Source organism: Sciurus vulgaris, assembly GCF_902686455.1.
Source record: "Sciurus vulgaris genome assembly, chromosome: X".
NCBI classification, from domain to species: Eukaryota; Metazoa; Chordata; class Mammalia; order Rodentia; family Sciuridae; genus Sciurus; species Sciurus vulgaris.
The window spans coordinates 78,936,282-78,960,057 of NC_136471.1; the positions used below are offsets into that span (position 1 = coordinate 78,936,282).

At 41.4% G+C, this 23,776-nt stretch overlaps 2 protein-coding genes across 4 annotated transcripts in view; both read right to left on the reverse strand.

Moving 5' to 3' along the window:
• LOC306650643 (rho-related GTP-binding protein RhoG-like) lies at positions 1-7,142 on the reverse strand. Its single transcript, XM_079122749.1, has 2 exons — positions 6,979-7,142; positions 1-2,003 (listed from the first exon to the last, which is right to left on the reverse strand). Exons 1-2 carry the CDS (start codon positions 7,111-7,113, stop codon positions 1,413-1,415), a joined length of 726 nt encoding a protein of 241 aa, XP_078978875.1. The 5' UTR covers positions 7,114-7,142; the 3' UTR covers positions 1-1,412.
• Positions 7,143-14,786: 7,644 nt separating this feature from the next.
• ITGB1BP2 (integrin subunit beta 1 binding protein 2) overlaps positions 14,787-23,776 on the reverse strand; it is a 38,652-nt gene continuing 29,662 nt past the window's right edge. For all 3 annotated transcript variants that reach the window (XR_013761243.1, XM_079124923.1, XM_079124922.1), the window contains one exon: positions 14,787-15,009. Coding sequence is in view for 2 of the 3 variants with exons in the window: in XM_079124923.1 (XP_078981049.1) it covers positions 14,896-15,009 (114 nt within the window). In the remaining variant the exon portion in view is untranslated. The remainder of the gene's footprint in view (positions 15,010-23,776) is intronic.

Genomic DNA, 23,776 nt, shown 5'->3' on the forward strand with positions numbered 1-23,776 from the left:
TTGGTAGGACAGTTTGTATTGTTTTTGTTTTATTTAGGGAGTTAACCTTGAGTGGGTTTATTTTACAGGAAGTGACTAAGGGAAAAGGGCCACACAGAAGACTCAGATACAGCTTTTCCAGGGATTGAATAACTTCCACATCACCAATTCCAAGGTGTTAGCAGAATCTAATAGCAGATCTCATTGTGGGACCCTACTTGCAGTGTATGCACTGTCATCACTAAATGCCAAACCCACCTCCTGAAGCAGAGGAACCAATAATAAGTCTGTGGCTGATAAACATTTTTCTTGAAGGCATGAGGAGGGAGGGAAACATCAAAAAGAACAGGACCACATTATGCTTTTTGCATTTTTTACAGCCACCTTGAGAATTCCTAGTTCCCACTACCCTGACTTCTCTGAAACTTACCAGAGATAAAGGTTTCCCCAAAATGTTCAATGATGAAATAAGTTTGAGAAACACTGCATTGCATTATATAATGTTATAAAGTTCTACTATAAAGAAACCTGTTGGGTTTTATATAAATTGTTGGTTCCTGAGCTTATTGGACAACAAACCCCTTTGAAAAGGAGTATCTATTACTATCTCAGATTTTTGGAAAAAGCTGCATAACCATTTTAGTGGTCTCATCTCAAGAATAAGAGGAATGTGTCAACATTGGGAATATGCAGAAATCACAAATAAAATAGCTTTCAAAAACTTACTGTTTTAGGGCACCTAAAATCCCAGCTACTTAGGAGTCTGAGGCAGGAGGATCACAAGTTTGAGGCCAACCTGAGCAACTTAGTGAGACCCTGTCTCAAAATAAAAAATCAAAAGGACTGGGGATGTAGTTAAGTGGCAGTGCACCCTGGCCTTTGATCACCATTATGGGAAAATTAGCATATCAGGACTGTGGGTGCAGCTCAATGGTGGAGCACTTGTCTGGCATGCATGAGACCCTAGGTTTAACCCCCAGCACCATAAAAAAATAGAATATCCAAAGGTTTAAGGCAGTGATTTGAAAATCATTGTCTGAGGCACTTGCTCAATGGTAAATACAGCACAGAAAGCCAAAGTTAGATTTAAAAGCAGACAAGCAAATGCCTCCCAAGGACAGCATGAAGACTGCTCTGCTTCATCATGGCCTGGCCAGTAGAGAGAAAAACAGCATTCAGTGGCATCTCTTTTTACTACTTGTGACAGGGGCTACAGATAGACACACACAAACTTCCTTCAAAAGGTTCATACAAAACTTCAAAACAGCTGTGTATGAAATAGTCTGTCTTCCAGGTCCCTCCAAAAGCCAAATAATCAGGAGTCTAGGGCTTCTAGGGGAAAAGACAAATGGCTCATGCTGGCACTAGCAATTGCTATCAAAGGAAGTTTCCTTTATATTCTTAGGTGCAATCTCCAAAGTAGCACCCAAAAACTACAAGAGGACACATTTCTTGGCATTCTTCTTTGTGGCTGGGTAAAGCACTGCCCGAACAGCTTCTGAAAACACCTCATGTACCCCATCCTGCATCAGGGCTGAACATTCCAGATACTTCACAGCCCCTACCTGCTTAGCCAGGGAATTGCCTTGTTGAGGTGTCGTGGGCACTAGGCTCTGCTCCTTCAGCTTCTTCACTGTCTCATGGTCACTTCGCAGGTCCCTCTTGGTGCCTACCAGCAGAACAGGTACATTGGGGCAATGATGGGAGACTTCTGGGTGCCACTTATGCCTCACATTGGCATAAGAGGATGGGTTGCCAATGGAAAAGCAAATGACAAAAATATTGGTCTGGGGGTAGGAGAGCGTCCGCAATCGGTCATATTCTTCTTGGCCAGCAGTGTCCCACAGATTCAGGCTGACGATTTGGCCATCCACAGATGTCTGGGCACTATAGTTGTCAAAGACAGTGGGTATATACTCCTCAGGAAATGCATTTGTAGTGTAACTGATGAGGAGGCAGGTCTTACCCACAGCCCCATCTCCTACAACCACACATTTGATCGTCTGCATTCTTCTCTTGTAATCCTATGTACAGGAGAAAAAAATGTTCAGAGATATTTGGTTAAGGAGCTTTATAAACATTTCTGTCTGAGAAGGAAGAGAAAGGTAAACACCCCCCCACACACACACACACACACACTCCCTGTCTCCCTAACACCATAGAAGAGTCAACTGGGAAAGCTTACATAGGACAAGAGTTTTTTATTTTTACCCTGAAGATTGTAGACTGTAAAAGGACAGGCTTTAAGTTGGTTCTAGAACCCACCTCTGAAACTGAAAATATATATATTTGCATAAGTAAATTTTTCTTCAAAACAGATCCAAAGCTGTCAGATTCTCAAAAGTAGTTGAGTCCAGACAGATTAAAAATCATTCATGGGGGCTGGGGAGATAGCTCAGTTGGTAAAGTGCTTGCCTTACAAGCACAGGGCCCTGGGTTCAATCCCCAGCACCGCAAAAAAAAAAAATCATTCATATACACAGATATAAATGTTAAGTTGTCAGAAGGTCTGGGTATACTGTATCAAAGGTGCTAACATATTGCAAGTGCTCAATAAATGGTAACTACAATTTTAAAAAACATTGGCATAGGTTTCCAAGATTGAAACGTGGTACTCACCATATATAGTTATTTGTTACATATTTACCATAAGGTGTGGATATACTTTATCAAAGGTGCTAACATTGTAGGTATTCAGTAAATGGGGAATAATTATTTTTTAAAGATGGGAATAGCCAGTTTCAGTGGCTCATGCCTTTATCCTGGCAACTCAGGAGACCTTGCAAGTTGGAGGCTAGCCAGGGCACCTTGTCTCAGAATAAAAAAATAAATAAATACAAAGAGCTGGGGATGTAGTTCAGTGGCAAGGCACCCCTGGGTTCAATCACCAGTACCAAAAGATGAGTCAAGGCTCTGAAGTCTGACTGCCTGGAATCAAAAACCAGTCCTCCCTCTCCCTAAGCTTTTGTGAACCTAGGCAAACTTTTAACCTGTATTAAATAAAAGAAGATATGTAGTACTTATTAATCCCTGCCTTATAGCCAGTACTCATTAAGTACTCAATGACTTTTTTTTTTTTCTTTTTGTGTGTAGTGCTAGAAATCCAACTCAAGGCCTCTTACTTGCCAGACTGTTGCTCTACCATTGAACAACACCCCCAGCCCTTGACTTCTTAACTCTACTACTATTCTACTACTGGGGGAAGGCAAAAATTCTGTAATATAGTTACAATGCTAGACAAACCAAGGGTCTCATCCCCTCTTCCCACCTTATCTGAGTAAAACACCACCACCATGCTATTATCCATTTCTTCATGAATCAAGTAATTCATAGTAAATGATATGGCATAGATGATCTCCAAAAAGCTTATTTACTGTGCTCCCATGTTTACATCCCATTATTAATACCCTATCACTGCCTTGCCCTGCCCTCAATTTAGGTTGCAAAGCATTCTTTTTTTAATATAATTTTTATTTGTTATTTTCAGTTATACGTGACAGTGGAATGTATTTTGACATATTCATTCATGAAGTATAACTTCCCATTATTTTGTGGTTGTACATGATGTGGAGTGCATTCCACTTTAGATTCTTAGTTACTGCAATTTTTTTTGGTACTGGGGATGGAACCCAGGGGTGCTTAACCACTAAACCACATCCCCAGCCCTTTTTATTTTGAGACAGGGTCTTGCTAAATTACTTGGGCCTCACTAAGTTGCTGAGGTTGGCTTTGAACTTGGGATCCTTCTGCCTCAGCCTCTTGAGCTGGTGGGATTACAGGTTTGTATCTCCACACTCAGCAGCCTAAATCAGTATCTATCTCTCTCTCCCCCCACTCTCCCCCCCCCCCCCCCTCTCTCTCTCTCTCTCTCTCTCTCTCTCTCTTTTGGATACCAGAGATTGAACCCAGGGGCACTTAACCACTGAGCCACATCCCCAGCCGTTTTCATATTTCATTTAGAGACAGGGTCTCACTGAATTGCTTAGGGCCTTGCCAAGTTGCTGAGACTAGCACTCACAATTCTTCTGTCTCAACCTCCCAAACTGTTGAGATTACAGGTGTGTGTCACTGTACCCAGCCAGACTCAGTCTTTATGCCATTAATTTCTTCACGTGTCCGAGCATGGAGGAAAGGGAATTGTCTCATGTATTTGGTTACATGGAAAAAGTTAAGAATCAATTTCTCACCTTGGCAATTTAGAGAAATATGTAACATTCCCATCTTGCTGTCTCATTAGCTAAGGCCTATTTTAGGGCCATATCATAGGTTTTTTAAAAAATGAACCTCATCATGGGTCAGTGTAAAGAGAAACTGGCCTTCAGAGTATGCTTCACACAAGCCCACTAGGGGTAGCTCTCTGTTCACACAATTTTGACCAGGGAGACCTCCCATAGGTCCCATATCTAAAAAAAGGCCAGAGCATAATTCAGCTTTGGTAGGCAACCACCCACTAGGAATAGGCATAACAATTAAACAAAACAAGTTCCATGAAAACAGGGCAAAGCCGCCACCACACTCCCTGAGACTAGCCTTTTCTGACTTACTGTCTGGATTGTCTTTTTCCTCTGAATTCCCGTAAGATAAATAGTCAGCCTATGCAACTCCTCTTCCCAGCCTCCTTCAGATATCATCCAGTGTCTAAAACCCGGCCTGGCCAATTGTACTGCTGTCCTGAAAGCAGTCACTTTGAGCAGAGGTTTTAGACACTGGGGGGGGGGTGTTGCAGAACCAGGGTAAAACTTAAGCACAAAGACTACTTCATACCCTAAGTTCAGTCCCTAAAATAACTGGGAAAAGTTATCTATACTTGTTAATCTCAGCTTATATCTACCAGTGCTCCTGGCATATATAGTCTACAAGTAATGAGCACACATGACACACTAATGGCTGGGTGCCTAGGTGATAGTATGCAGCCAGAATATCACAGAGACGAGAAAATCCAAAGCAGTAGCAACTTCTTACAAACACCCTCATCCATTGCAAAATGTCTATGAAAGGGAGGGTTTAGCAAAAGTCCCAGGTATGGGGGGGGGGTCTCCTTTGTACAATTCACTTATTTGTTAAGCACATGTATTCAGGACACTTTTCTCTAGTCGTGTGTTTGAAATTCTTGATAGAAAGACTCAAAATAATGCTAAAAATGCTTTTTTAAAGGGCTGGTGGCTCTGAGAAAAAGCTAGAGTTACAAAAGAAAGGAAAATATTTTAGGTTTTTTATCACCTGTATGAGAAAAGGTTTACATTAACTCCTGCTTCTGGCATAAATGCTGTCCTTGTCAAGGATCATGCACAATTTTCCTCACCTCATCACCACCACTATCCATATACTCTCCCAGATTCTACCTTAGGCAATGCATTGCTGGAGGGATCTTTAAAGAGGTAAAAATAACAAACTTCCTCAACCCTAGTTTTGTGGTAAGGTTAGGCTCTACATTAAAAGGGAAGTAAGCTCTTTGTTCTGTGGTCGGGTTGGTAGTAGGCATGGGTTCATTCTGTACGCCTGGCGCATTCTGCCGAGGCTGCACTTCAGTGTTGGGAAGGTGCTTTTGGGTATCTACCTGCCTCTGATCCTCGTAGGCAGGCCCTCAGCACAGCGATGGGGTTTTAAGATGTTCATCGATGTGTGATGCTTCAATAAAGCATGAGAGCTCTGCAAGCTCAGCTAGGAGCAGTACCCTTTCACAGAGATCCTGAGCTAACCTCAAGACTGAAAACTTAAGGTTTTGGAATATACCCCTTTGGAGACTGTTGGGATGCTTAGGATCTTGCTGACCCAAAGGATGGCCTCTGATGTTAGACAGTTCCTATGAATGTAACACCTTGCCTGTGTTAAACTGAGCAGCTGCCAGTGGTCAAAAAACTGTGTAGAAATTTTGAGACACTAAGTAGACACTATTTGTGTTTTGTCTTATACAAGTACATGGTTTTATTTTTAAAACTTCAATAAACTTTTTTTTTTTTTTTTTTTTTTTGCATTGCTGGGGATCAAACCCAGGGCCTTGTGCTTGCAAGGCAAGCACTCTACCGACTGAGCTATCTCCCCAGCCCTCAATAAACTATTTTCCACAGATAGTCTACCCAGCAAGCAATTTTCTCCTAAGCTATATTCACAATAAGAAACATTCAAGCCAGGCATGGTGGCACACACCTGTAATCCTAGCAGCTCTGGAGACTGAGGCAGGAGGACTGCAAGTTCAAGGCCAGCCTCAGCAATTTAGCTAGTGAGACTCCCTCAAAATATTAAAATGGGGGAGGGGGCTGGAGATGTGGTTCAGTGGTTAAGTGCCCCTGGGTTCATTCCCCAGTACAAAAAAAAAAAAAAAACTCAACATTCAGGACCAGCTCAAAGTAGTACTGTTTATAACACGATCTCCAAGTTGCAATATTCCAACAAGTCTGTCTACAGCCACATGAAATCACTGTAACTTTCTTAAACCAAAACCATTCAATATGTTTCCCACTTCTATTTACTATTTTCTTGGATTTAGATATCTACTGAACAGGGGAAGCTTTTTACATTGAAGACTGACTGCTATAGTTCAAGACTCAAAGGACTCTCAGGGTGCTTGTGGGTGAAGATAACCTAGTGAACACTTCCCAACCCTGGGGGAGGGGTGGGAAGAGGGGGAGTGGTACTACCTTGCGCTTGGAAACTTAAGCAAAGGAGAGGCAATTCTAGTGACCCAACAACAGAAGCCACAAACCCCCTCAGCACTTCCCTCACATCCTCCGCCAAAAGGTAGTTTACTTCAGTGTTTCATGAAGACTCCTCAGTCTGGGACAGAGAGGTGACCCCCCAACATAGGATTCGCAAATAGGAAGGGCTGGGTCAATCTCCCTGACCTACACACACTTTACCCCACCCAACCCCCGGCAAATTCCTTCCATCCAGGGAGGGGCTCAAATCCTGAGATAACTGTCTCAGGGAATGAGGAGACTCTAGCAGAGAAGACGGGAGTTGGGAGTTGGCTGTGGGGGTCGATCTGTCCATAAAGATTACCCGGCAAAATCTGATTGTTCTCCAACGCCGACGGACTGCGGCTGGCGAAGCCTTCTGGAAGTCTCGAGTTGGGATAGGAAAGACAGGATGAGAGAGCTCAGCGCCACATCCGGTAGCGACCCAGTCCCACCCCATTGTTGGACGCAGTCTTCACTCGACGCCCCAAGACCTCCTGGGAAGTGGAGTTCCAGGGCCCGCCTCACCGTCAGCGAGTCACAGGCTCCTAAACTACACCTTAAGGTTATCCAGGACTATTTAGATCCCAACCCCAGTACGAAATACTTTAACTTTACCTTAGCAAAATGAGACCACTCCCTCCTTCCAGTCTCTCCAGAGCTGCTGGGATTACAGGCGTGGGCCACTGTGCCTGGTTTGAATGTTTATTATTGTGAATATAGCTTGGGAGAACATTGCCCGCTGGGTAGACTTTGTGGAGGATGCTTTGTTAGATAAGAGGAAGACTCAGGGATGTGGACATCTGACTTTTCCAAGACACGTTAATATAGAGTTAGGGACCAGAGAAGATTTTTGAAAAAATTAAGGTGATAAAATGAGGTAGTGAGCAAATTAGGGTTGCTTTCTGTTATGATATATTAGTTTGCACATTTTTTTTTCTTTTTTGGAGGGGCAGGAGGAAGGTACTGGGGATTGAACCTAGGAGTACTTTACCACTGAGCTACACCTCCAGTCCTTTTATTTTGGGGGTGGGGTGCTAGACATCAAACCCAGAGTTTCATGCAAAACAGGCAAGAACTCTACCACTGAGTGACATCCCCAACCCCCTGTTCACATTTTTTAGAGTTTTATATAAATGAAATCATACAATATGTACTCTTTTCAAATAGTTTTATTGAAATACACATTGACATAACCACACAGTACATCCATTTAAGGTGCACAACTCAAGCGGGGGTGTAGCTCACACACTTACAGTAGCAGCTACTGGGGAATCAGAGACAGGATAACAACTCTGAAACCAGCCCTGGTAATTTAGGGAGACACTGTCTCAACATTTTAAAAAGAAAGGAAAAGGCTGGGGATTTAGCTCAGTGGCAGAGCGCCATCCCAGGTTCAATTCCCAGTACCACCATACCACCAAAAAAAGAAAAGAAAAAGTGTACAATTCAACATTTTTAGTATTACATATTCAACATTTTTAGTATTAGATTGTTCTTTTAAAAATGTTGTTTTAGTTGTAGGTGGACACAATACCTTTATTTTTTATGTGGTGCTAAGGATCGAACCCAGGGCCTTATGCATGCTAGGTGAGTGCTCTACCACTGAGCCACCACACCAGCCCATGTTGTTTTTAAAATTGTAAACTGTGTAACAAAATTTGCCTTTTTAGCATTTTTTTTTTTCAGTGCTTGGGATGGAACCCAGGGAATCCATCATGTTAAACAAGCCCTCTACCATTGAACTACAACTTCAGCCTCCCACTTAACCATTTTTAAATGTTCAGCTCAAAAGTATCCAGTACATCCATAAGTTGTGCAATCATTATTACTATTTCCAAAATTTTCATCACCCCAAACAAATCCCCCTGTACACATTAAAAATAACTCCCCATGCCAGGCACAGTGGTGCACACTTGTAATCCCAGCAGCTTGGGAGGCTGAGACAGGAGGATCACGAGTTCAAAGCTAGTCTCAGCAACTTAGCAAGGCCCTAAGCAACTCAGCAAGACCCTGTCTCTAGATAAAATATAAAATGGCTGGTAATGTGGCTCAGTGGTTAAGCACCCCTGCACTCAATCCCCGTTACCACAAAATAAAAAATAAAAATACAACTTCCCATTACCTCATTCCTTTCCCCTAGCTGCTGGTAACCTCTAATTCACATTTTGGGTTTATGAATTTGCTATTCTAGGTACCTCATATCAGTGAACTCATATACTACGTATTTGTCTTTGTGTGTGGCTCATTTTACTTTATATTTTCAAGATTCATTCATGTTATTCAATGTATCAGTACTTTTTTTTTTTGGTGGGGGGGTGAAGTACTAAGGATTGAACCCAGGGACACTGTACCACTGAAGTACATTCCCAGCCTTTTTATTTTGAGATAGTCTTGCTAAATTGCCCAGGTAGGGCACAATCTTGTGGTCCTCCTGCCTCTCAAGTCACTGGGATTACAGGTGTGCCCAGTCACAGGCCTGCCTATCACTTCATTCCTTCATATGGTTGAATATTCCACTGTATGAATATCTCAAGTTTTGTTTATCCATTCATCTGTTAATGGACATCTGGATTGTTGCAACTATGGGATATTGTCATTAATGCTGCAAGGAACACTGGCATTCAAGTATCTGGTTTCATTTTCTCCACTGCTTTTCTTTTTACTATTTCACTGATTTTCACTTTGATTCTTAATTATTTCTCATCTTATACTTTGAGTTTTATTTGTACTTCCTTTCCTTGTTTATTAAGTGAAAGCTGAAGTCATTATTTTGAGACCCTTCTTCAGTTCTAACATGTTTTCTGAAGGGTTTTGGGGGAAATGTCAATCAGCTTGCTTCAGTTTTGAAAGCATCACAAGCTAGGCATGGTTGCATGTAACTATGAGCTCAGAACAAAAAATATATTATCAATATTTGGTAGATTTGTTTATGCTGGGGATCTAACCCAGTGTCTCGTACATGCTGGGAGAGCACTCTACCATTCATCTGCACCCCCATCACTCCAATAAAGGTGTTTATTGCTAAAAAATTATCCCCTATTTTTGCTTTAGAAGAATTCCATTAAGTTATGATATGGTTTTGTTCAGTTCAAAATATTTGGTTCAAAATATTTTCTAAGTTCTCTTTTGATTTCTTTCTTTGACCCATGGATTACCTAGAAATACACTGTTTCATTTTCAAGTATTTGGGGATTTTCTAGATCTTTCTTAATGATACCTAATTTAATTCCATTGTGCTCAGATAATTTATTCTGTATGTCTAGGTTCCTGCTGCAATTTGAGGCTTGCTTTGTGACCTAGAATATGGACTATCATGATAAACAGTCCATGTAATGTGAAAAAAATGTATTTTGTTGTTGGATGGAGTCTTCTATAAATGATCAACCAGATAAATTTGATTGGGTGTTGTTCACTTCTACTATATCCTTGCTGATTTTATGCCTACATGTCCTATCAGTTATTTGTGGGGGTGGGTACTGGGATTGAACCCCAGGTTCACCCTACTACTAAGCTACATCCCCGGCCCTTTTTTAAATTTTGAGGCAGGGTCTAAGTTACTGAGGGCCTTGCTAAAATGCTGAGGCTGTCATCAAACTTGCAATCCCCCTGCCTCAGCCTCCTCAGTCGCTGGGATTACGGGCACACACTACCATACCTGGCTTATAATTTGTTTTTGACCTGTGTATTTTGAAGTCTTTATTTAGGATAGTTAAAGCTTCTTCATTCATTGACCCCTTTATCATTTTGAAATTACCTTCTTTATTCCTGGTATCTTTGCTCTGAAATCTACTTTGTCTAATATTATTTTTTTGGACTACTGTTAGCATAGTAACATCTTTTGACCTAATTTTACTTTTAACCTATTCAGTCTTTGTAGTTTAAGAGCTTTTCTTGTACACAGAATAATAGTTGGGTCTTGGTTTCTACTCAATCTAATCGTCTATAACCTGTAATTGGGCTGTTTAGATCATCTACATTTTATGTTACTGCTGATATGATTAGATTTGAACCTATCATCTTGCTATTTGTACTTGTTCCATCTATTCTGTTTTCCTTTTCTGCCTTCTTTTGAATTAATCAATATTGGTTTTATTCCATTTTATCTCCTTGTTGGTTTATTAGCTATACTTTTTTATGGGGGTGGGATTCTGAAGATTGAACCTAGGGCCTCACCCATCAAGCAAGCACTCTACCACAAATCTCAACTCCCCAGCCCAAGCTATACCTCTTTTCAACCTATACTTCTTTTCTTTTTTAAGCTGTTGCTTGAAGGTATACAGTGCATATCTTTAGTTTCTCACAGTCTACCTTCAAGTATACAATAGCCATTCATTGGCAACACTCTCAGGTCCCTAAGAAATTCTTTGTTTTCACCTTCTGCTGTCTGTGAATCTCATTCTTTGAGATTCTGAGACAAAGAACCCACCCAACACCACACTCCAAGTTTTAACACCACTTCAAAGTTTAAGACCTGTACATTAATATAATTCCATTTTTGCCTTCCTGCACTTTATGCTGTTGTCATGCATTTTAATTTTACCTCAAAATAACCCATGATACTTTGTTACTGATTTTGTTTAAATAAGTTTTTTTTCTCTTTTTGATAGTGTTGGGGACTAAACCCAGGGCCTCATATATGCTAGGCATGCACTGAGATACACCACCAGCCCTATTTTTTTTTTTTTTAAGATGGAGTCTGTGTTGTCCAGGCTGTCCTCCAATTCCTGGGCTCAAGTGATCCTCCAGCCTCAGCCTCCCAAGTAGCTAGGACTAACTATAGGTGGACCACCATGCCCAGCTTAAACCAGTTTATAGACATGTATATTTTTCTTTTTGGTACTGGGGACTGAACCAGGGCCTTGAACATGCTAACTGCACACTGTACCATTAAGCCAAACTCCCAGCCCCACAGACTATTTTTTAGAGCAGTTTTAGGTTCACAACAAATTTAAGCACAAAGTACGGCATATACTCCCTGCCTCCACACAGGCACAGTCTTCTCTATTATCTCAACACCCCACACCCCCACAGTGGTACATTTGTTACCATTATAGTATGATGCAGGATAGTTTCACTATAGTAAAAGTCCTCTGTGCTACTCCTATTCCTCCCTTGTACTCCCTAAATCCCTGGAAACCAGGAATCTTTTTAGTGTCTCCTTAGTTTTGTGTTTTTAAGAATGTTACATAGTTGTTTGAACACTATGCAGACTTTTCAGATTGGCAACTTGCATTTAGTGTATGTACTTGAGGTTCCTCCATGTCTTGATAGCACTTTTAATAGACAATTTTTAGAACAGTTTTAGGTTCACAATAAAACTGAACAGAAACTAGTGTTCCCATATACTCTGCCACTCATGCACAGCCTGAATACATTTCTTAAAATCAGTAATGCTACATTGGCAAATCATTATCATCCCCAGATCCAGTTTATTTTACACCCTAGCCAAGTACTCATACTTGTTATAAATTCTTTAGTTTTTCACAAATGTATGAAACATCCATTATTATAGTATCACAGAATATTTTCCTTGCCCTAAAGATCCTCTGCTCTATTAATCCCTCCTCCTCCTTAAACCCTGACAATTAATGATCCTTTTTACTATCTCCATAGATTTATCTACCAGAATGCTAAATACAGTAGTAATTGGAACCATCCAATATGCAGACTTTTCAGATTGGCTTCCCTCAGTAATACACACTTAGGTTTTCTCCACTGGCTTTTCATGAGCTGATAGTTCATTTCTTGTCAGTGCCAAACAGTATTTCATTGTCTAGCTGCACCTACCAGTTGATTTATCTCCTTACCTACCGAACTTGGTTGCTTTCAAGTGATGGTAATTATTAATAATTGTATTATTAATAATTATTAATAAAACTACTGTAAAAATCCAGTGGCACACACCTTTTGTGTCAGCTTCTTGGGAGGTTGAGGCAGAAGGATTGCTTAAGCCCAGGAGTTTAAGGTCAGCCTGGACAACATAGTGAGTTCCCAGCCCACTCCAAGTACAAAAGAAAAAAAAATGGGCGTGGAGGTTATTAAGTACATACCAAGAGCCCCATTGCCAGATCATATGGCCAGTTACTTCTTTTACTCTGTGCTGGGATTGAACCTAGGACCTCAAATATACTAAGTATTTGCTGAACTACATCCCTACCCCCACTCAACAAGTACACAAACACACACACACACACAAATATATATATCATGTATGCATACGTTTGTATGTATAATTTATATTCATTCTAGGGATTGAACCCAGGAGCTCTTCACCACTAAGTTACATTCCCCATCCCTTTTTATGATTTTGAGGCAAGATCTGGCTAATTTGGTGAGACTGGTCTCGACCTTGCAATCCTACTGCCTTCGCCTCCCCAATCACTGGGATTGCAAGTATTTGCCACTGTACCTGGTTTCAATTATATTTTTATTTATTTAGGTGCCAGGGATTGAACCCCTGGGTGCTAACCACTGAGCCACATTGCTAGCCCTGTTTATTTTTTGAGAGTTTCTCTGAGTTGCATGAGGACTCACTAAGTTGCTGAGGCTGACTTTTAACTTGTGATCCTCCTGCTTCAGCCTCCCGAGCCACTGGGATTATAGGTGTGTGTCACCATGCCCAGCAGCAATTATATTTTAAAAACATCTTTATTGCAGGTATAACTTACATACCATAAATTCACTAATTTTAAGTGTAAAATTAATTTGTCATTACAATCTGATATTGAAGCATTTCACACGCACCCCAAACTCCTCAAGCACATTTAGTCACTCCCTGTTCCCAACCTAGCCTGGGACAACTAACATGGTTTCAATAAATGTATTTTCTAAATATTTCACTTAAATGGGATCATAAATTCATTTATTATATTTTTAAGTTTATCCATGTTGTATTATGTATCAATATTTAATTTCCTTTTATTGCATAATTACTTTTTTTTCTCTTAAAAATCAATTAATTAAGGCCAGGCATACCTGTAATCCCAGCAACCTCCAGAGGCTGAGGCAGGAGGACTGCAGTACAAAGGCAGCCTCAACAATTTAGTGAGGTCCTAAGCAATTTAGCAAGACCCTGTTTAAAAAATAAAAAAAACTAAAACCAGGCACAGTGGCACCCATTTGCAATCCCAGCAACTCAGGGGCTAAGGCAGAAGGACGGCAAGTTTCAGGCCAGCCTCAGCAAGAAACTCATGGTTAAAAAAATAAAAAGGGCTGGGCTGGAGATATAGCTCAGTTGGTAGAGCGGTTTGCCTCGCAAACACAAGGCCCTGGGTTCAATACCCAGTACTGCCCCAAAAAAAAAAAAAAAAAAAAAAAAAGCACAATACGCCTTTAATCCCAGCAGGAGGATTGCAAGTTAAAAGCTAGCCTCAGCAACTGAGCAAGGCCCAAAGCAACTTAGCAAGACCCTGTCTCAAAATGGGGATGTAGCTAAGTGGTGAAGCACCCCTGGGTTCAAACCTTTGTACCAAAAAAAGCATATGATATCTTGGCAAGATGTGGAGAAATACACACTCCTATTTTGTTGTTGAACTCATTAGTATGTATATTTGGAAGGCTATACAAAACTTTAGAAGCACATATCACTAATTTTTGCAGTACTGGGGGTGGACTCTAATAGCATTCTAACTCTGAGCTATAGCCCAGACCTTTGAATAAATTAGTTTATTCATTTTTTTGTTTTTGGTACTTAGGGTTGAACCCAGGAACACCCTGCACTGAGCTACATCTCCAGCCCTTTTTATTTTTTGAGACAGGGTGTTACTAACTTACCAAGGCTGGCATTGAACCTGTGCTCCTCCTGTCTCAACATACCTGGGATTACAGATGTGTGCTCCACCATGTGCAGCTCACTCATTTACTTACTGTACTGGGAAGTGAACACAGGGCCCCATGTATGCTAGGCAAGAGTTCTACTAATGAGTCACATCCTCAGTCATATTTTATTTTGAGACAGGACCTAACTAAGTCGCTGAGGCAAGCTTTAAATTTGTGATCCTGCTGCCTCAGCCTCTTGAGTATCTGGGATTATAGACATACACCAAAGTACCTGGTTCATTGGGATTACAGACATACACCATAGTACCTGGTTCATACCCCCTGGTTTTTTTTAGAAAGAAAAAACCCAACTCTAATAGGCTTAAACAATAAACAGAATTTATTGGCTCACAATTACAAATTCCTGATGAGTAGTCTTTGTGATTGGTTTGGTTCCATAGATAACAATATCATCAAGGACCTAATTTCCTGTCAATTTAGCCTTCCAAAGTATGAGCTTCAATCCTAAATTTGACTCCCTTCTTGACAGTGAAAGGGCTGCAGCATTTGGAGGCTTCATATTAGTCACACCACACTGTTTGAAAGAAGAGAGAAAGGTGGCTTCCAGTATGTTTCCCAGAATAAAAAAAACAAAAAACTTTCTTTCCCAAATCCTTCAGCAAACATCCTCAAACACTTCACTGATTTCTATTAGGTCACTGGTTCATTCTTAAATAATCTCCTTGACCAAACAGTGGTATGCATTGATTGTCTAAGCCTAGGTTGCTGACCCAATAACTGCAGCAGGGGAATAGACTTACCTTGATTGGGTTACACCCAAGATACTCCCTTCTAGAAACTGGAGGTAAGATCGATACTTTATCCTCACCCCCAATATTATGACTGCTGAACAAAGGGGGAAATAAAGAATGGACACTGGGAAGGGAATCACATCAGTTACAATATATGTTGGTCAAGCCAACATACTTCTGGGAATTCACCTTACAGCTCTTCTGGTAGGTGTATACAAATAAGTATGTTCAAGAAAAGTCTGAAGTGTATATAATAGAAAATTGGAACAACTGAAATGCTTAGGATTGGTTAAATAAATTATGACATCTCCATAAAAGAACAAGGTAGCTGTATGTATATTTTTCCTGTGGGTGTATTGATAGCTTACATTATTTGTGTGTGTATGTGTGATGCTAGGGATTGAACCCAGGGCCTTGTGTATACAAAGCAAGCACTCTACCATCTGGACTATATCCCCAAGCCCTATGGCTTACTTACAATCTCAAAGCTATATTACAAAGAAGAAGCAGAGTGAATATTGTTACCATTTGTGAAAAAAAGGTGGGAAGCAATTGATATTTATCTATATATAAATATACACATATTTTAATTTTTTCAGTAGATGGACACAATACCTTTATTTTATTCATTTGATTTTTTTTTTAATGTGGTGCTGAGGATCGAACCTAGTGTCTCACACGTGCTAGGCAAGTGCTTGTCCACCAAGCTACAACCCCAGCTGGATATATATTTTTAAGTAAAACAAGAAACTTCTGTTTTCATCAATAAACCAAACCAGATAAGACACAGGTATATGAACACAAGCACAAATATCCCAATCACACCGATTCACATTTCCATATGCATGATTTGTGTAGAATATATCTGAAATATAAAAAAGTGGCAATAGCAGTTATCACTGGAAAGGGAACACGGGGAACTAGGGAGTATAAAACTTCCATTGCATATACTTTGGTATTACTTGAATTGTCTAACCATGTGCATGTACTTGTAGTTAAAAATTTTTTAAATTATAGGTTTCTAATTTTCATCTGTCACATTATCAAAGACAAAAACACATTAATAATTGGCAAAGCTGTGCATGATAGTGCATGACTGTTATCCCAGCAGCTTGGGAGGCTGAGGCAAGAGGATTGCAAGTTCAAAGCTAGTCTCAGCAATTTACCAAGGCCCTCAGCAACACGGGGAGACCCTGTCTTAAAAAAACTGGGGGGCTGGGGATATAGCTCAGTAGGTAGAGTGCTTGCCTTGCAAGCAGAAGGCCCTGGGTTCAATCCCCAGCACTGCCAAAAAAAAAAAAAAAAAAAAAACAAACCACTGGGGATGTGGCTCAGTGGTTAAGTGCCCCCTGGGTAATCTCTTTTAACAACAACAAAAAAAAGTTGTCAAGGACATTGAGAAACAGACCCTCACATGTGTTGTTAGTAGATGTGTAAATTAATACACCTTCTTTTTTTGGTACCAGGGATTAAACCCAGGGGAGTATAACCACTAAGCAACAAACCCAGCCCTTTTTAAAAAATATTTAGAGACAGGGCCTCAGTAAGTTGCTGAAGCTAACTTTGAACTCATGTTCCTCCTGCTTCAGCTTCCCAAGCAACCGGGATTATAGGTGTGCACCACCGTACCTGGCTTAATACACCATTTTAAAAAATATTTTTTAGATGTTGCTAGACCTTCATTTTATTCATTTATTTATATGTGGTGCTGAGAATCGAACCCAGTGCCTCACACATGCTAGCCAAGCACTCTAACACTAAGGCACAACTCCAGCCCCTTAATAAACTCTTCTTTAGCGGGTAATTTGGTACTGTTAAAACTAGCTGGAGAGATCCAAGATGGTGGAATAGAGGCAGGCAGATCACCTGCTGTTTACCCCATTCGCTGCCACATTCTCCCACCCTCTGCTAGTGTATCACCTGCCTTTTGCGTGCAGATCACTCACTGACCACTGCCAATCATCTGCCATTTGCCCATTTAACCACCTCTTGCCTGCCCATCACCCACCGCCCAACATCCACCCGCCGACTGTCCGCCGTTAGCCTGCAGATGGCCCACAGACTGCCAGTGGATTGCCTGCTGCACACTGTAGCCTGGAAGTCCGCTGTCATGGTACCCACAGGTTTGGTTACACACAGCTGCTGCCATTTTGGGACAACATCCAGGGTCTACACGTTTGCCACCATGGCCACCGCCATCTCGACACATAGCCACCTAGGTCTGGGGACTCAGGCCAGGGCCTGGAAATATACTGAGGTGCCTGCAGGTCTCATTGCACCTGAAGTCTTTCTGCTCAGTGCAGTAGTGGCTGCCATCTGGCTGCCTCTTTGCAGGGTCACTCCTATGTGTGAGTGCATCCCAGGTATTCTCTCTGCAAGTTGAAAGGGCATTGAGATCTTGGGACTGCAGCAAGACAGGGCCTGGGGAAGCTGAAGACAAGGTCCATCAGATTGCAGCTGGGTTTACATGGGCCAGTCTGGATCTGGCAAGCCTGTGGAAAGTTGGAGACAAGGGGCAGTTCCCTGGGGCGGGGGGGCACAGGTTGAAGAAACTGGAGAAAACTGGGCTCTCTCCAGTTCAGTGAGTCCTGAAGTGTGAAGAGACAGAAGAGAACAGATACAATGGCTGGGAAGACTGTAAGAGGGCATCCTGCTATTGGCTCACCCACTCAATGGGTCCAGCTAGGCTGGATTGGAGCTAACATCAAGCTTCAGAAAACCCCACATACGGTGGAGAAGGGAAGCTGAGAATATTTTTGAAAGCCAGCGGAAGGAATCATTCAATTTTCTATTGAGACCTTCCTTTTTCTCCTCTTTTAAGCCTTCTCTCTCATATCTCTACCATCTTTGAATCCAAATGTTTTTCATGCATCAATTTATTGAGGAATGGGATGTCTGAATAGTATATGACAGTTCTGTTGTGTAATCATCTATTTTTACTTTTTAAAAAAATTGTACATATTTTTTCTCTCACCTACCTGTCTCCCTGGATTCTCTTTCACACTTCTCTCATACTAACAGCCAAGCTTTATTAATTCCTCCCTCACTCCTACTATAAATGTTCACCTCTATCTTCTCTCCCTCATAAACATCACATCTTACACTATTTCTGTTCCCTCACTGTCCATCATTTGAAATGGTAAACCCTTTTAGCAAACTTACTGTTGATATTGTAGACGATAACTGAACACTTCATTTCTATCTACTGTGACAAAAACTGTAAATGCCTTAATAGGAGCCATTTGGTTTAAGGTGGTATATCATTTGTATTGTTTCCCTCTTAAAGGTGAAATATTGGAAGTCTTCAGGGACACTATAAGACTAAAGGGTGGGCTGGGGAGATAGCTCAGCTGGTAGAGTGCTTGACTCACAAGCACAAGGCCCTGAGTTCGATCCCCAGTACCGCAAAAAAAAAAAAAAAAAAAAAAGACTACAGGGTAAAATCTATACTGCCCCAGCTCCATACAGCTAGATGAGAAGACACACAAAAAACATGAAAACAACAAAGAAACAAAGGGCCTCAAAAAAATCCAATATGTTCCAACAATAGAATCCATAGACAACACAGTAGAAGAAATGTTAGAGAAGGAGTTTAGAAAAACAGTTAGATTGATCTTTGAAATAAAGGTTCATATTGGAGAGAAAATACAGGAAGTACAAGATCACTTTAATAAAGCAGCAGAGATTATAAAAAGGAATCAAGTGGAAATCCTTAAAATGAAGTAAATAAACCAAATTAAAAATTCAATGGAGAGTATCACCAATAGACCATTTGGAAGACACAACCTCAGTCAATGAAAACAAAATATACACTCTTGAAAATAGTCAACTGCACAAAGAAGATGGTAAGAAACTATGAACAGAACTTACAAGAAATATGGGTTAACATGAAAAGACCAAATTTAAGATTCATCAGAATAGATGAAGGCATGGAGAAACAAAACAAAGGAATGCACAATCTTTTCAATGACATATCAGAAAACTTCCCAAATCTAAAGAATGAAATGGAAAATCAACTACAAGAGGCTTATAGGGGGCTGGGGATATAGCTCAGTTGGTAGAGTGCTTGTCTCATAAGCACGAGGCCTTGGGTTCAATCCCCAGCACCGAAAAAAAAAAAAAAAAAAAAAAAAGAGGCTTATAGGACCCCAAATGCACAAAATTATAGCAGACCCACACCAAGGTACATTATAATGAGAATGACTAACACACAGAATAAAGACAGAATTTTAAAGACTGCAAGAAAAAGAAATCAAATTACATAGGGGGAAACCAATTCAGAACTCAGCTGATTTCTCAACCCAGACCCCCAACCAGGAGGTCCTAGAATATATCAAGCTCTGAAAGAAAATGGATGCCAACTGAGAATATACTACCCAGCAAAATTAAGCTTCAGATTTGAAGATGAAATAAAAACCTTCCATGACAAACAAAAGTTAAAAGAATTCAGGCTAGGGATATAGCTCAGTTGGTAGACTGCCTGCCTCACAAGCACAAGGCCCTGGGTTCAATCCCCAGCATCGCAAAAAAGAAAAAGAAAAAAAAAATTCACAACTAGAAAGCCTGCACAACAGAACATTCTCAGCAAAATATTCCATGAGGAAGAAATTAAAAAAAAAAAAAAAAAAAAACAATAAAAGCCAGCAAAGGGAGGAACTACACTAAGGGAAATGTCAATCAAAGGAGAAATTAAGTCAAGTTAAAAAACAAAAATAAAATAAAAATAAAAAATAAAAAAATTTTAAAAAAATAAACCAAAATCACTGGGAAAACAAATCATATCTCCATAATAACCCTGGAATGTTAATGGCCTAAACTCATCAATCAAAAGACACAGACTGGCAGATTAGATTAAAAAGAAAAGACCCCAAAATATGCTGTCTTCAAGAGACTTACCTACTAGGAAAAAGACATCCACAGACTGAAGGTGAAAGATTGGGAAAAAACATATACCACTCACATGGATTGCATAAACAAGCAAGGGTTTCCATCCTCATATCAGACAAAGTGGATTTCAACCAAAGTTAGAAGGGATAAAGGACATTTCATAGTGCTTAAAGGAATCATACACCAAAAAGACATAACAATGATAAATACATATGCCCTAAACAATGGAGCATCTATGTACATCAAATAAACCCTTCTCAATTTCAAGAATCAAATAGACCACAACACAATAATACTGGGTGACATTAACACACCTCTCTCATCACTGAATAGATCTTCCAAACAAAAACTAAACAAAGAAACTACAGAATTAAATAATACAATCAATGATTTAGACTTAATGGGCATATATAGAGTATTTCACCCATCATTGAGTGAATACACTTTCTTTTCAACAGTACATGGATCCTTCTCTAAAACAGACTATATTTTATACCACAAAGCAACTCTTAGCAAATACAAAAAAAAAAAGAAATACTATACTGCAGAATCTATCAGATCATAACAGAATAAAACTAGAAATCAATGATAAAATTAAAAATAGAAGCTACTCCAACACCTGGAGACTAAATAGCAGGCTATTGAATGATGAAGAGATAAAAGAAGAAATCAAGGAAGAAATAAAAAATACAACATAGCAAAATCTCTGGGACACTATGAAGGCAGTGCTAAGAGAAAAGTTCATTGAATTGAGTGCATACATTAAAGGAATAAAAAGTCAACAAATAAATGACCAAACATTACATCTCAAAGCCCCAGAAAAAGAGGAACAAATCAACACCAAAAGCAGCAGAAGACAGGAAATAATTAAAATCAGAGTTGAAATCAATAAAATTGAAACAAAACAAAGAATTCAAAAACTTGACAAAACAAAAAATTGGTTCTTTGAAAAAAATAAATAAAATTGATAAACCCTTAAGCACATTAACAGAGAAAACTCAAATTACTAAAATTCATGATGAAAAAGGGAATATCACAACGAATACTGATGAAATATAGAAGATAATTAGAAACTATTTTGAAAATTTACACTCAAAATAGGAAAACTCCAATACATGAAGAAATTTCTAGAGACATGACCTACCACAACTGACTCAGGAAGACACACAATTTAAACAGATCAATTTCAAGCAATGAAATAGAAGACACAATCAAAAACCTACCAACCTAGGACCAGATGGATTCTAAGCCGAGTTCTAAAACACCTTCAAAGAAGGAGGTTTCAAGATGGCGGCCTAGAGGGTGGCTGCATTTCATGTTGCTCCAGGACTCAGGATTCAAAAGAGGAGATATTGAGACACGTGGGACCAACTCAAAGCAGCCGGGTGACGCTCACCTGTTGGGAAGGCGTCCCACATGGGACGGTGGTCCCGGAACGCAGGGAACTTTGTGAAGTAGAGCTGCCAGCGAGACACCCCTCCCCCTGCTGGAGCAGTGAACTCGGACAGCTGGGAGCGCCGTAAAGGAGGCCGCTCAGCACAGCGCTGGGACTCGGAGCAACCACTGGGGTTCCGGCGGCTGCCCAGGGGAGGAGTGGCGAGGAGAGCTCTGTGGACTCAGGACACCGGGGCCTGCCCTGAGGAGGAGGAGGAGGAACGTGGCCACTTGGATTCGGAGTGACTGCACCAGAGCTACAGGCGGTTGCCAGAGGAGAAGCTCCGCGGCGAGCTGTTTGGACCCAGAACAACTGCTTGTGAACACCAGGGCCTGCCCTGAGGACAAGGAGGAGGAAGAGGAGCGCGGCCACTTGGATTCGGAGTGACTACACCAGAGCTACAGGCGGTTGCCAGAGGAGGGGCTGCGTGGCGAGCTGTTTGGACTCAGACCACTTCTGAACCCCGGGGCCTGCCCGGAGGAGGAGGAGGAGGAGGAGGAGGAGGAGGAGGAGGAGGAGGAGGAGCGCGGCAGGTCGTTTGGACTCGCAGTGACTGCATTAGCGCTCCAGGCAGCTGCTCAGAGGAGAAGGCGAGTGGTGAGTTGTTTGGACTTAAAGCGACCGCTCCTGAACACAGGGGGGCTGCCTGGAGGAGAAGCGTGGTGGGTCGCTTGGTCTTGAGTGGCCGCACGGGAGCTCCGGGCGGTTGCCCAGAGGACCCGTGCAGCGGGTCACGTGGATTCAGAGCCACTCAGAGCGACCGCTCCTGAACACCCGGGGGGTTATCTGGAGGAGGAGGAGGAACGGGGAGGGTCACTTCGACTCGGAGTGATTGACTGCCCAGGGCTACGGGTGGTTGGTGGGAGGTGGAGGCACGCAGTGAGTTTCTTGGACTCCTAGTGACCGCACCGGAATACTGGGTGGCTGTCTGGAGGAAGAGGCATGTGGCGGGTCTCTGGGACTCAGAGCGATTGTACGGGGCCCCAGGTGGCTGCTCAGAGGAGGGGCCGCATAGCCAGGCGATTAGGTGCAGAGCAGGGTCCCAGGATCTAGGAGGCTTCTTGGTGGAAGAGCCGCACAGAGACTGGCTTAGGGCAGAGCGAAGGTTCCAGGCCTGCGGGCAGATTCTCTGAGGAGGGGCAGCCTAAGGAGATTCATCTGCGAAGGGTGAGGCTCCCAGGCCCAGGAGGTAGGGCCGGGCCCCTGGGAACATTGCAGAGGAAGGCAGCCCAGCCCAGGCGGTAGCAGTAAATTGAGGGGAACCTCTAGGAGGGAACTGACCAGCGAGACCTCCCCACCGGGTGAGTCTTCCCTGCCGGGTGAGGTTTCCCCACAAGGACGGTAAAACCAGAGACTCAGACCCAAACAGGCCTTGCCTCAGCCCGCAGCCTAGGTCCCCTTTGGATGACCATTGGTCAACAAGTGGAGGCACCTCTGCCCACTAGCAGGGATTATACCCCACCTGAAGGCCAGCACTCCTAGAGAGGCAGCTTCCTTGTAGAGCACCGCATTGTCAACTTCCTCCAGGACTTCAGCCTACTGAAGGCTAAGGGGGGATATACATAGAAATCTTCAGGGACATTGTAAGTCAATAGAGGAAATCTGCAATATCTCAGCGGTCCACTGATACCTGAACAATATGAGAAAACAAGGAAAGAAAATGCTGCAAACAAATCTAGATGTTACATCAATAAAACGCAATGACAGCATGGCAGAAGAAATGACAGAAAAGGAGTTCAGAATGTACATAATTAAAATGATCAGAGAAGCAAACGATGAGATGAAAGAGCAAATGCACGCACTGAATGATGAGATGAAAGAGTAAATGCAAGCATTGAATGATTGCACCAATCGACAATTAAAAGAGCAAATACAGGAAGCAAAAGATCATTTCAATAAAGAGTTAGAGATATTGAAAAAAAAACCAAACAGAAATCCTTGACATGAAGGAAACAATAAACCAAATTAAGAACTCCATAGAAAGCATATCCAATAGGATAGAATACCTGGAAGACAGAACCTCAGACATTGAAGACAAAATATTTAACCTTGAAAACAAAGTTGAACAAACAGAGAAGATGGTAAGAAATCATGAACAGAATCTACAAGAACTATGGGATATCATGAAAAGGCCAAATTTAAGAATTATTGGGATTGAGGAAGGCCTAGAGAAACAAGCCAAAGGAATGAACAATTTATTCAATGAAATAATATCAGAAAATTTCCCA

Coding starts and splice junctions, on each gene's coding strand:
- LOC306650643 (XM_079122749.1), bottom strand. CDS start 7,113: ATGGGGTGGGACTGGGTCGCTACCGGATGTGGCGCTGAGCTCTCTCAT. Junction 2,004..6,978: donor GAACAATCAGATTTTGCCGG/GTAATCTTTATG, acceptor TCCTGTACATAG/GATTACAAGAGAAGAATGCA.